This window comes from Mobula hypostoma, chromosome 4, assembly GCF_963921235.1.
Source record: "Mobula hypostoma chromosome 4, sMobHyp1.1, whole genome shotgun sequence".
NCBI lineage: Eukaryota > Metazoa > Chordata > Chondrichthyes > Myliobatiformes > Myliobatidae > Mobula > Mobula hypostoma.
Genome location: NC_086100.1, coordinates 3,235,904 through 3,250,588, shown reverse-complemented (window position 1 = coordinate 3,250,588; position 14,685 = coordinate 3,235,904). Strand labels below are relative to the sequence as shown.

Here is a 14,685-nt window from a genome sequence, read left to right as displayed (position 1 = left end):
GAAATGACACATTGGGTTCCTGCAACTTTGTCAACTCTCACATAGAAAGTGGTGGGTGTCTGGAATGCCCTGCCAAGGAGTAAATGCAGATACAATAATGACATTTAAGAAACTCTTAGATAGGCATATGGACAATGGAAAATGGAGGTCTGTGTAGGAGAGAAGGATTACATTGATCTTGGAGTTGGTTAAAGGGTTGGCAGAGGATCATGGGCTGAAGGGCCTGTACTGTTCTGTTCTTACACAAAGAAACAGGAAGCTTCACACTCCATTGTCTGCAACGTTGTCATAGAACCTTCAGTGTGCCCTTCAAAGAATGCACACACCAAGCCCTGATATATGTCTCCTGAATACAGTGAAATGTTACTGAGACACTGCAGCCATCTGCAGGTGGAAGTAGATCAGCTGGTTAAGTGGTTCTAAATATAAAGTAAGTTTATTATCAATGTGCAGACTTGTAATCATTTACAACTCTGAGATTCATTTTCTTGTGGGCATTCACAGTAAATACAAAAACACAAGCGAATCAATGAAAGACTGCACCCAACAGAACAGACAAACAACCAGTGTGCAAAAAAACATGCAAACTGTGCAAATACAAAAACAGTAATAATAGAAACCCTCCATTGCTTGGGGTCAACCGTGGATGTTGCGTCCCAACTGTCTATGCAAGGTAGTACTCAAGCCAGGACAGTACAATATGGAGAGCAAGCTGTTGCCCATACAGCAGGCTCCCCCCTCTCAAGGCAACTGATGAATCCGAAGGATTGGCAGAGACTGATACAGTTTGGCACAGTGGCATTGCAGGAGTTCCCAGTCAGTTGAACTCAATGTAGGACTGCCTGAGGGACTCCAGCTCCAGATTTTTCCTCAGGGGTTTACACCCAAAGCCCTCCGCATGAGTGGGTATAGCCGCAAGGCAGCAGAGGTTTGAGATCAGAGTTTTTCTTCTCCTAGATGAGCTGCCAATCATGGCCAAGGAACCCCATCTGCCCAAAGCGACTGGCTTTAAGGCATCAGTAACCCACCTTTGCCCCTTCTTCTGTCAATAGAAACTGTTTCACCGGGCTCAGTAGCTAAGCCACATGTGAAGGCCAGGAGCTGGACTTGGTTGTCAGAGGCTACTTGAGATGGATGTCATTGGGAACATTTAATAGGTAGTGGGAGCTTATTCCCCACTACTACATCTGGCTCTGATAACCTGAAGGAGCTATGAATAATAATTAAATAAGCAATAAATATCAAGAAAATGAGATGAAGAGTCTTTGAAAGTGAGTTCATAGGTTGTGAGAATGTTGGGACGAGTGAAGTTATCCCCTCTGGTTCAAGAGCCTGATGGTTGAGGGGTAATAACTGTTCCTGAACCTGGTGGTACGTATGGGTCCTGTACCTTCTTCCCAATGGTAGCAGTGAGAAGAGTGGATGGTGGGGGTCTCTGAGGGATGCTGCTTTCCTGCGACAGTGCTCCGAGTAGATTGTGCTCAGTGGTGGGGCGGGCTTTACCCATCAGGGACTGAGCCATATCCACTATGTTTTGTAGGCTTTTCCATGCAAGGGCATTTTTGTTTCCATAGCAGGCCGTGATACCACAGCAACAACCTTGCACTGACTATCAGTACGACCAAGGAATTGATTATGGACTTCAGGGAGCGGAAGATGAGGGAACACATACATCTGTGTGTGTTCCCTTGTCTTCCCCTTCCTGAAGTTCACAGTCAATCCCTCACTGAGGGATCTGCAGGGGAACGGATGAGCAGTTTCAAGTTCCTGTGAGTTAACATCTCTGAAGACCTATCCTGGGCCCAATATATTGATGCAATCTTAAAAAAAGGCACAACAGTAGCTATATGTTATAAGGAGTTTGAGGAGACTTGGTATATCACCAAAGACTCTCTCAAATTTATACAGATGTACCATAGAGAGCATTCTAACTGGCTGCATCTTCATGGTGTGGGGCGAGGGGGTGGGACGGGGGACATTGAACAGGATCGGAGAAAGCTGCAAAATGTTGTAAACTCAGCCAGTTCTATCATGGGCATCAGCCTCGCCAGCATCAAGGACATTTTCAAAAGAAGATACCATCATTAAAGACCCCCATCACTACAGGACATGCGCTCTTCTCATCGCTACCATCAGAGTGGAGGTACAGGAGCCTGAAGAGAGACGCTCAGGGTTCAGGAACAGCTTCTTCCCCTCTGCTATCAGATTTCTGAGTGGACAATGAACCCTTGTACAATACTTCATTATTTTTATTCAATTTGATTTTTAAATGCTTCTTATTGTAATTTATAATTTTGTATTATTATGTATTGCACGGTACTGCTGGCACAAAGCAACATATTTCATGAAGTATGCTAGTGATATTAAACCTGACTCCTGGCCCAGCAGCATTCTGGAAGATTTATGCTCAATCCCCAACCTTTGCCTCCAGATCGTGAGTTTCTCTGCCTCTAGAGCTGGGGTTCCCAACCTGGGATCCATAGACTCCCTCAGTTAACAGTAGGGATCCATAGCATTAAAAAAAATTGTTGGGAACCCCTGTACTTGTGGACCAATACTTACCTCTCAGGATTAAAGATTGTTTAATGTCATTTCCAGTAAACAAGGGTAAAGGAGAACAAAATAATTGTTACTCATGATCCAATGCAGCACAAAAAAACGCAATAAATATAAATACTTAAGATAGCTTAACATAGGTTGATTGTATGTCCATAAAGTGATGCTTGGCACAGGAGTGTCAGTACATAAGGTGACTGACAGGAAATGATTAAGTAGTGTTGGTTGCGGGTGTGAAGGGGTGAGTTAGTGAGTGAAGGTGTTAATCAGTCTTGCTGCTTGGGGAAAGGAACTGTTTTTGAGTCTGATGGCCCTTGTGTGGATGCTGCATAGCCTCCTCCCTGATAGAAGCGCGATAAATGGTCCATGAACAGAGTGGGTGGGATCCTTCATGATGTTAGTGGCCCTTTTCCAGCACCTTTCTGTATATAATGTCTTTGATGGCGGGTAGGCTGGTGCCAGTGATGCGTCAGGCAGTTTTGACAACCCGTTGTCGAACCTTCCTGTCCACTGCAAGCAACCAAGAGAACAGATTGATTAATCAAACGGAGCGCAGAAATAACTTGCAAGGATGTTGCCAGGACTAGAGAGCCAGAGTTATTGGGAGAGGTTGGCCAGGCCAGGACTTCATTTCTTGGAATGTAGAAAAATGAAGGACAACCTTTTAAACAACCTTTAAAACTAACAAAGGCATGGATAACATAGACAGTGACACTTTCCCCTGGGTAGGGAGAAGATCTGATGGGCCAAATGACCTAATGCTGCTACTGTGTCTTAAGATCTTATATGTATTGTAAGTTTTTTTATTATTATGTGTTTCTCTGTACCACTGCTGCAAAAGAGCAAATTTCACAACATACACCAGTGTTACTAAACCTGATTCTGACTCTGACCTGTAAAACAATGGGCATTGCGTAGGATGACAACTGTTCATTGTTTTCTCTTCCCTGATCCAGGCTACCCAGAGTTCTGAGAGAGCAGCTCAGTTGGCGCAAGATGAGGTAAGACTACTTTTCAGCGATTATGTTAGTCAGATAGTTCTGGGTCATGAAGAGCATTGTTCCATTTAATATTCCAGGGAGGATTGTTCCCCGGGTCATCTCTCTGCATCGGGTTTCCTTCGTTCCATGAAGTAATTAATTTGCTCTCAGTCTTGTGGCCAAATCTAATTGCTTTATGTAAATGTCAGGAGATTGCTCGTTTACTCATGGAAGAGGAGAAGAAGCAAGTCCTCAGGAAGTCTAAGGAGAGAGATTTTTCACGAAGGACAGAGGAAGAGCGGAGGAAGGGGTCATCAGACTGGAGGAAACATGACATGGAGAGGAAGGTAAGGTTGGCTTCTGGGTTACACACACAGAATGCTGGAGGAGCTCAGCAGGCCAGGCAGCACCTATGGAAAAGAATATACAGCAGGCATTTCAAGTCGAGACCTTCATCAAGACTGGTGCATCTGTAGCTTTTCTCATCTTTTTGCTTCTGGGCTTTTGTTTGGACTTGTCAGGGGAAGCATCAGGTTAATTAACTCAGCTAGTTAACTGGTAACTATCATACAGTTTCAAGATTCAAAATTGTTTAATGCAAGTGGATTGGGAAAATCAGGTCGGTGTTGGATTGCCAGAGAGGGAATTTGTTGAATGCCTACAAGATGGCTTTTTAGAGCAGCTTGTGCTTGAGCCTACTCGGGGGCAAGCTGACTCGTGTAATAACCCAGGTTTTGTTAGCTTAATGTAAAGAAACCCTTAGGAGGCAGTGATCATAATATAATTGAATTCATACTGAAATTTAAGGTGGAGAAGAATAACTCACATGTTTCAGTGTTATAATGGAATAAAGAGAGTTACAGAGACATGAGAGAGGAGCTTGCTCAGGTGGATTGGAGGAGGATACTAGCAGGAATGACAGCAGAACAGAGATGGCTGAAGTTTTTGGGAGTAGATTGCAAGTTGCAAAATAGATACGTCCCACAGAAGCAGTAGTTCTCAAATGGTGGCGCTAGGCAATCGTGGCTGACAGGGGAAGTTAAGGACTGCATAAAAGCCAAGGAAAGGGCATATAAGGTAGCAAAAATGAGTGGGAAGTTGGATGATCAGGAAGTTTTTAAAATCCAACAAAAGGCAACTAAAAAGCTATAAGGAAGGAAAAGATGAAATATGAGGGTAAATAGCCGATAATATAAAGCAGGATACTAAAAGTTTTTTTCAGTTATACAAAGAAGAAAAGGGAGGTGGGAGTTGACATTGGACTAGTGGAAAGTGATGCTGGTGAGGTAGTAATGAGGGGCAAAGAAATGGCAGATGAACTTAATAAGTACTTTGCTTCAGTCTTTAGGGTGGAAGACACTAGCTGCATGCCAGAAGTCTGTGAGTGTCAGGGAGCAGGAGTGAGTGCCATTGCTATTACAAAGGAAAAGTGCTAGGCAAACTCAAAGGTCTTAAGGTGGATAAGTCACCTGGACCAGATGGACTACATCCCAGAGTCCTGAGAGAGGTTGCTGATGAGATAACGGATGCATTGGTCATGATCTTTCAAGAATCACTTGATTCTGGCATAGTCCCAGAGGACTGGAAGATTGCAAATGTTATCCCACTCTTTAAGAAGCAAGGAAGGTTAAAAAAAAAGGAAGCTATAGACCAGTTAACCTAACCTCAGTGGCTGGGAAAGTGTTAGGGTGTATTATTAAGGATGACCTTTCGGGGTACTTGGAGACTAATAATTGATTAAGTTAAAGTCAGCATGGTTTCTGTCAAGGGAAATCTTTCCTGACAAATCTGTTAGAATTCTTTTGAGGAAGTAATAAGCAGGGTAGACAAAGGAGAGGCATGGATATCATGTACTTGGATTTTCAGAAGGCACTTGATAAGGTGCCTCACATGAAGCTGCTTAACAAGATAAAATCCTATGGTGTTACAGGAAAGATACTGGTGTGGATAGAGGAATGGCTGATAGGCAGGAGGCAGCGAGTGGAAATAAAGGGGGCCTTTTCTGGTTGGTTGCCAGTGACTAGTGGTGTTACTCAGGGGTCAGTACTGGGACAGCTACTTTTCACATTACTTGTCAGTGATTTAGATAGTGGAATTGATGACTCATCTGGGAGAGAGGCACATGATGTCTCCGACGCTGTGCAGGCCTTACCCTAACTGTGTGCTGTTGGTGAAGAGTTGTGTCTGGATCCTGTCCCTGTGCTGTCGTTTCGCTGCCTTGATGACTTTGCGCAGATGGTAGCTGTATTTCTTGAGCTCCTGCTGATCACTGGCAATGTAAGTGCTATGTCGTGTGGTAAGTGCTGCTCGCACAGAACTGTTGATCTATGGATTCTGGTTTGGATAGACCCTGACGGATTTCTGGGGGACAACATCCTCAATGCACTTCCCAGATGAAGTTCGTGACCCCTTCCATGAACTCATCGCGAAAGACCTTCCAGTTGACGTCATCAAAGCAGTACTGTAGCATGGACACTGGTCGGACCAACAGTGGACGGTTTTAACAATGGCCATCCCTTGTTCAGCTTCTGCCTGTACCTCAGCAGCAGCAAGATCGAGGAGTCATCCAACTTCCCAAATGGCGGACGGAGGAGTGTTTTGCGGGTGTTGCCGAAAGGAGAGTAGCAGTGGTTGAGTTTGCTATCTCCCTGTATGCTCACCTGGATGTGTTGAGAGACTTTAGACAGTGATGCTCTATTAAAGTCACCGGCGACAATGAAGACAGCCTCTGGGTGTGCCATCTCCAGGGCGTTGATAGTCTCGTACAGTTCCTTGAGAGCTATGTCAGTATCAGCCTGTAGCGGAATATACACAGCTGTGAACTCCCTAGGTAGCCAAAAAGGTCTGCTCAGCAGCACCAGGTATTCCAGGTCTGGGGAACAAAAGGATTTAAGTGCATGCACATTCTGGGGGTCGCACCAAGCATTGTTGACCATGAAGCATACCCCTCCTCCTCTACTCTTCCCAGACAGGTTTTTCGACCTGTCCGCCTGGAACAGGGAGATCCCAGAGGGCTGGATGGCATGATCCGGTATCTCCTCCATCAGCCAGGTCTCCACAAAGCACAGAACGTTACATTCCTTTGTTTCCTACTGATAGGAGATTCTGGCTCTCCATTTGCACAGCTTATCGTCCAGGGACGAAACATTAACCATGTGTATGCTGGAGAGCGGCAGCCAATTAGCACGCAGTCTCAACCTCACCAGGCGCTGGCCCTTCGCCCTCGCCTGCGGTGCCACTTCCGAGGCCGCTGTGGTGTGATAAATGAGCCTCCCATGGATTGCGTAACCAGCGGTTCCTGGAAACGGTGGCACGTTGTGCATTAGTGCCTTCTTCCCGATGTTCAGAAGAGTCAGTAATCATATCTGATGTGACTATCAGATTCCTGAACAAGAAATGCGAGGGAAATTAGCATTACACTATAAAGTTGGTACAGAGCTCGCAACACAACTGCAATATGTGGCGCCATCTTGTTGAATCTGATTAGAGGGTGAAGGAGTTGATCAGCTTTACTGCTTGGGGAAAGTAACTGTTTTTGAGTCTGGTTGTCCTGATGTGGATGCTACATAGCCTCCTCCCTGATGGGAGTGGGACAAGCAGTCCATGAGCAGGATTGGTGGGATCTTTCATGATGTTAATGGTTTTTTCCTGGCACCTTTCTGTGTCCATGTCCAAAGTTATACTTTGTATTCAGAACAAGCAAGTTATCAGAGGGCTATATACCTTCAGCAGAATGGATTTGAAAGGTAAGCCTGACCTTGGTATGAATTACCACAGATCATAAACAGCCGATTTAAAGTTTGTGACGTGAAGCTGGTCAGGCTGTATCCTATCCAGTCTTTCCTTGGCATTTGCTGTGATTGGAAAAAGATCCGTGGACTGACATAGAAATCATTTTATGAGCAAGACACACAAAATTTTATAGGAACTCAGCAGGTCAGGCAGCATGTATGGAAATGAATAAACAATTGACGTTTCAGGCCAAGACCCTTCATCAGGACTGGAAAGGTAGGGGACAAGAGCCAGAATAAGAAGGTGGAGGGAGGGGAAGGAGTACAAGCTAGCAGGTGAAGGGTGAGGTGATAGCCTCAGCATGGGGGACATCCATTTAGAATGAAGATGGGGAGCAATTTCTTTAGCCAGAGAGTGGTGAATCTGTGGAGGCCAAGTCATTGAATATATTTAAGTGGAGATTGATAGATTCTTGATTAGTCAGTGTGTCAAAGGTTAAGAGGAGAAGGTAGAAGAATGGGGTTTAGAGGATAATAAATCAGCCATCGCTCTTCACTGAAGCCTGGAACATATGGACAGCATAGGTGCATACATCAGGATATTCTTTATGACTACAGCTTGGCATTCAATACCATCATCCCCTCAAAACTCATAAGCTTTAAGTCCTTGGCCTCAATATTTTTTTGTGTAATTAAATCTTCAGTTTCCTCACTTGCAGACCCCAGTCAGTTCAGATTGACAACAACATCCTCTCCACAATCACCATCAACACAGGTGCACTACAAAGTTGTGTGCTTAGCCCCCTGCTCTACTCACTTTACACCTCGACCTGAGTGGCTAAGCACAGCTCCGATGATGTATTTAAGTTTGCTGACGACACCACTATCGTTGCCCGAATCAGAGATGGTGACAAACCAGCATATAGGAAGCTGATTAAAAATCTGGTTGACTGATGCCACAACAACAACCTCTCACTCAATGTCAGCAAGACCAAGGAGCTAATTGTTGACTTCAAGAGGAGGAAACCAGAGATCCATTAGCAAGTCCTTATCAGGGGATCAGAGGTGGAGAGTGTCAGCAACTTTAAATTCCTTGGTGTTATTATTTTCGAGGACCTGTGCTGGGCCCAGCAGTTTCCTTAGGAGCTTGTGAAGTCTTGGGCCCGACACCTAAAGCTTTGACAAACTTTTACAGATGTGTGGTGGAGAGTATATTGAGTGGTTGCATCACGGCCTGGTATAGCAACACCAATGCTCTTGAATGGAAAATCCTACAAAAAAGTAGTGGATATGGCCCAGTCCATTAAGGGTAAAAAAAACTCCCCTCCATCGAGCATATATCTGAATCAGGTTTATTATCACCAGCTTGTGTCGTGAAATTTGTTAACAGCAGCAGCAATTCAATGCAATACATAATATAAAAGAAAGAAAAAATATATAATAATAATAATAAAATAAATAAGTAAATCAATTACAGTACACATATATTTAATAGATTAAAAATTGTGCAAAAACAAATAATATGTATTAAAGTGAGGTAGTGTTCAGGGGTTCAATGTCCATTTAGGAATCGGATGGCAGAGGGGAAGAAGCTGTTCCTGAATCGCTGAGTGTGTGCCTTCAGGCTTCTGTGCCTCCTACCTGTTGGGTAACAGTGAGAAAAGGGCATGCCCTGGGTGCTGGAGGTCCTTAATAATGGACGCTGCCTTTCTGAGACACCATTCCATGAAGATGTCCTGGGTACTTTGTAGGCTGGTACCCAAGATGGAGCCGACTAAATTTACAACCCTCTGCAGCTTCTTTCGGTCCTGTGCGGTAGCCCCTTCATACCAGACCGTGGTGCAGCCTGTCAGAATGCTCTCCACAGTGCATCTATAGAAGTTTTTGAGTGTATTTCTTGACATACCAAATCTCTTCAGATTTCTAACGAAGTATAGTCGTTGTCTTGCCTTCTTTATAGCTGCATCAATATGTTGGGACCAGGTTAGGTCCTCAGAGATCTTGACACCTAGGAACTTGGAACTGCTCACTCTCTCCACTTCTGATCCCTCTATGAGGATTGGTATGTGTTCCTTTGTCTTACCCTTCCTGAAGTCCACAATCAGCTCTTTCATCTTACTGACGGTGAATGCAAGGTTGTTGCTGTGACACCACACCACTAGTTGGCATATCTCACTCCTGCATACCCTCTTGTCTCCATCTGAGATTCTACCAACAGTGGTTGTATCATCAGCAAATTTATAGATGGTATTTGAGCTATGCCTAGCCACACAGTCATGTGTATATAAAGAGTAGAACAGTGGGCTAAGCACACACCCCTGAGGTGCACCAGTGTTGATTGTCAGTGAGGAGGAGATGTTATCCCCAATCCCCACAGATTGAGGATTGAGGATCCAATTGCAGAGGGAGGTACAGAGGCCCAGATTCTATAACTCCTCAATCAGGATTGTGGAATTGATGGTATTAAATGCTGAGCTATAGTCGATGAACAGCATCCTGACATAGGTGTTTGTGTTGTCCAGGTGGTCTAAGGCCATGTGAAGAGCCATTGAGATTGCATCTGCAGCTGATCTATTGTGGCAATAGGCAGACTGCAATGGATCCATGTCCTTGCTGAGGCAGGAGCTCAATCTAGTCATGACCAACCTCTCAAAGCATTTAATCTCTGTAGATGTGAGTGCTACTGGGCAATAGTCTTTAAGGCAGCTCACATTATTCTTCTTAGGCTCTGGTGTAATTGTTGCCTTTTTGAAGCAAGTGGGAACTTCTGCCCATAGCAGTGAGAGGTTGAAAATGTCCTTGAATACTCCCGCTAGTTGGTTGGCACAGGTTTTCAGAGCCATACCAGGTACTTCATCGGGACCTTCTGCCTTGCGAGGGTTCACTCTCTTTAAAGACAGCATAACATCGGCTTCTGAGACAGAGATCACAGGGTCATCAGGTGCAGCAGGGATCTTCACAGCTGTAGCTGTGTTCTCCCTTTCAAAGCAAGCATAGAAGGCGTTGAGTTCACCTGCTAGTGAAGCATCGTTGGCAGGATACTTGGTAGTGTGGAGGAGCAGAGGGAGCTGGGGGTACATGTCCACAGATCCCTGAAAGTTTCGAAAGGCCGAATGGTCTACTTCTGCACCTATTGTCTATTGTCTATTGCCTCACAGGTAGATAGGGTAGTTAAGAAAGCTTATGGAGTGTTAGCTTTCGTAAGTTGAGGGATAGATTTTAAGAATCGTGGGGTAATGATGCAGCTCTCTAAAACTCTGGTTAGGCCACACTTGGAGTACTGTGTCCAGTTCTGGTCACCTCACTATAGGACATATGTGGAAGCATCGGAAAGGGTACAGAGGAGATTTACCAGGATGCTGCCTGGTTTAGAGAGTATGCATTATGATCAGAGATTAAGGGAGCTAGGGCTTTACTCTTTGGAGAGAAGGAGGATGAGAGGAGACATGATAGAGCTAAACAAGATATTAAGAGAGAAACCGGGGAATTATAGACCGGTTAGCCTAACGTCGGTGGTGGGGAAACTGCTGGAGTCAGTTATCAAGGATGTGATAACAGCGCATTTGGAAAGCGGTGAAATCATCGGACAAAGTCAGCATGGATTTGTGAAAGGAAAATCATGTCTGACGAATCTCATAGAATTTTTTGAGGATGTAACTAGTAGAGTGGATAGGGGAGAACCAGTGGATGTGGTATATTTGGATTTTCAAAAGGCTTTTGACAAGGTCCCACACAGGAGATTAGTGTGCAAACTTAAAGCACATGGTATTGGGAGTAAGGTATTAGTATGGGTGGAGAATTGGTTAGCAGACAGGAAGCAAAGAGTGGGAATAAACGGGACCTTTTCAGAATGGCAGGCGGTGACTAGTGGGGTACCGCAAGGCTCAGTGCTGGGACCCCAGTTGTTTACAATATATATTAATGACTTGGATGAGGGAATTAAATGCAGCATCTCCAAGTTTGCGGATGACACGAAGCTGGGTGGCAGTGTTAGCTGTGAGGAGGATGCTAAGAGGATGCAGGGTGACTTGGATAGGTTGGGTGAGTGGGCAAATTCATGGCAGATGCAATTTAATGTGGATAAATGTGAAGTTATCCACTTTGGTGGCAAAAATAGGAAAACAGATTATTATCTGAATGGTGGCCGATTAGGAAAAGGGGAGGTGCAAGGAGACCTGGGTGTCATTATACACCAGTCATTGAAAGTGGGCATGCAGGTACAGCAGGCGGTGAAAAAGGCGAATGGTATGCTGGCATTTATAGCGAGAGGATTCGAGTACAGGAGCAGGGAGGTACTACTTCAGTTGTACAAGGCCTTGGTGAGACCACACCTGGAGTATTGTGTGCAGTTTTGGTCCCCTAATCTGAGGAAAGACATCTTTGCCATAGAGGGAGTACAAAGAAGGTTCACCAGATTGATTCCTGGGATGGCAGGACTTTCATATGAAGAAAGACTGGATGAACTGGGCTTGTACTCGTTGGAATTTAGAAGATTGAGGGGGGATCTGATTGAAACGTATAAGATCCTAAAGGGATTGGACAGGCTAGATGCAGGAAGATTGTTCCCGATGTTGGGGAAGTCCAGAACGAGGGGCCACAGTTTGAGGATAGAGGGGAAGCCTTTTAGGACCGAGATTAGGAAAAACTTCTTCACACAGAGAGTGGTGAATCTGTGGAATTCTCTGCCACAGGAAACAGTTGAGGCCAGTTCATTGGCTATATTTAAGAGGGAGTTAGATATGGCCCTTGTGGCTACGGGGGTCAGGGGGTATGGAGGGAAGGCTGGGGTGGGGTTCTGAGTTGGATGATCAGCCATGATCATAATAAATGGCGGTGCAGGCTCGAAGGGCCAAATGGCCTACTCCTGCACCCATTTTCTATGTTTCTATGAATAGATAGAGTGGACAGCCAGCGCCTCTTCCCCAGGGCACCACTGCTTAATACAAGAGGACATGGCTTTAAGGTAGGGGGTGGGAAGTTGAAGGGGGATATTAGAGGAAGGTTTTTTACTCAGAGAGTGGTTGGTGCGTGGAATGCAGTGCCTGAGTCAGTGGTGGAGGCAGATACACTAGTGAAGTTTAAGAGACTACTGGACAGGTATATGGAGGAATTTAAGGTGGGGGGGTTATATGGGAGGCAGGGTTTGAGGGTCGGCCCAACATTGTGGGCCGAACCAAAAGTACTGTGCTGTACTATTCTATGTTCTATTGGGTTTCACTTTTAGGAAGTGATATCTTGGAAACCCTGCCAGAATTGTCGTACATTCAATGTCCCCTCCAACCTCGTTCAAAATTGTCTCTTTGCCCTTGAACTAGCCCTCCGCAAATCATACAGTACCTGGTTTTCTGGTGCAGGCCTGGGTCGCCAGACTTGAATGCCACAGATCTAGCGTTCAGCAGATGACATACCTCCTGGTTCATCCACGACTTTTGGTTTGGGAATGTACAATAAGTCTTTGTAGGCACACACTCATCCACTTTTAATGAAGTCGGTAAAAACTGCAGCATACTCATCCAGATTCAAAGATGAATCCCTGAATACCCATCTGCAGGAAAGCAGCATCCAGCATCAAGTGATCCCAACAACACAGGACATGCTCTCTTTTTGCTGCTGTTATCAGGAAGGTGGTACAGGAGCCTCAGGGCCCCCACTACCAGGTTCAAGAACAGTTATTACCCCTCAGTGATCAGGCTTTTGAACCAGAGGGGATAACTTCACTCAATTTCACTCACCCCAACACTGAACTGTTCCCACAAATTGTGGACACGAGGAAATCTGCAGTTGCTGGAATTTCAAGTAACACAGTTGCTGTTACTTTCACTTTCAAAATCCCGCTTTCAAATCTCTTACTAGCTTTTCTTTCAGTTAGTCCTGACGAAGGGTCTCGGCCTGAAACATCGACTGCACTTCTTCCTAGAGGTGCTGCCTGGCCTGCTGCGTTCACCAGCAACTGTTATGTGTGTTGTCACAAATTGTGGACTCACATTCAAGGGTTCTTCATCTCATGATCTTGATATTTACTGCTTGCTTGCTTGTTTGTTTATTTATTTACTCATTCCGTATTTTTGTATTTGCACAATTTGTTGTCTTTAGCACATTGGTTGTTTGACCTGTTGGGTGTGGTTTTCCATTGATTCTATTGTGCTTCTTGTCTCTACTGTGTATGCCCACAAGAAAAAGAATCTCAGGGTTATATGGGACGTATACTGTACGTACTTTGATAATAAATTTACTTTCAACTTTTGAGGCATATCAATACAATACACAAAACGCTGAAACAACTCAGCAGGTCAGGCAGTATCTATAGAAGTTAATGAACAGCTGACATTTCAGGCCCATACCCTTCATTAGGACAGGAAGGAGGAAGATGCCAGAATAAGCTGGTGGAGGGAGGGGAAATGGTTACTGTACCCTATTAAATTCTCAGGGACATTGTAATTCTCCAGCATAGCGGGCAATGGGAACTCTGTTCACTGAGTTCATTTGGTTTGTCCAAAACAGATCAATGGACTTCAGGGTATTAAGGAACCAAGGGGTACCAGCATAAAGCACAGTGGGCAATCAGAGATCGAAGAGACGTGGCATGTCAACAAATACACCCAAAAACTTCTATAGTTGTACTGTGGAGAGCCTTCTGACAGGCTGCATCACGGTCTGGTATGGAGTGGCTACTGTACAGGACCTAAAGAAGTTGCAGAGGGTTGTAAATCTAGTCAGCTCTATCTTGGGTAAGAGGTTACAAAGTACCCAGGACATCTTCAGGGAGTGGTGTCTCAGAAAGGCAGTGTCCATTATTAAGGACCTCCAGCACCCAGGGCATGCCCTTTTAGATTAGATTAGGTTCAACTTTATTGTCATTGTGCTGAGTACAGATACAAAGCCAATGAAATGCAGTTAGCATCTGACCAGAAATGCAAAGAATAGTGTTATTTACAAAATAACTGTGAATAAAAAGTAAGTGCTACAGCACACAAATATAAAAGTACTGAGACAGTACAATATGGGTACAATACTGCTTAGGGCTGTGATGTGAGGTTCAGCAGTGTCACAGCCTCAGGGAAGAAGCTCTTCTTGTGCCTGCTGGTGCGGGAGTGGAGGCTCCTGTAGTGCCTACCAGATGGGAGGAGAGTAAAGAGTCCATGGTTAGGGTGAGATGCATCCCTGATAATGCTTTTCGCCCTGCCCAGGCAGTGTTTATGGTAGATGTTCTCAATGGTGGGCAATTGGGTGCCAATAATCCGCTGGGCAGTTTTCACCACACGCTGGAGTGCTTTGCGGTCCGATACGGGACAATTGCCATACCACACTGAGATGCAGTTGGTGAGTATGTTCTCAATGGTACATCGGTAAAAGTCCCTCAGTGTCCTGGGACAGAGGTGAGCTTTCTTGATGCTCTGCAGGAAATAAAGGCACTGTTG

The 14,685-nt window shown here is 44.9% G+C and overlaps 1 protein-coding gene across 3 annotated transcripts in view; it reads left to right on the top strand.

Annotated features, from left to right (window-relative positions):
• The window catches only part of ccdc50a (coiled-coil domain containing 50a), a 152,143-nt gene that overhangs the window by 95,293 nt on the left and 42,165 nt on the right, over positions 1 to 14,685 (top strand). For all 3 annotated transcript variants that reach the window (XM_063045251.1, XM_063045249.1, XM_063045250.1), the window contains 2 exons: positions 3,513 to 3,557; positions 3,746 to 3,883. In XM_063045251.1, coding sequence (XP_062901321.1) covers positions 3,513 to 3,557; positions 3,746 to 3,883 — 183 coding nt within the window. The remainder of the gene's footprint in view (positions 1 to 3,512; positions 3,558 to 3,745; positions 3,884 to 14,685) is intronic.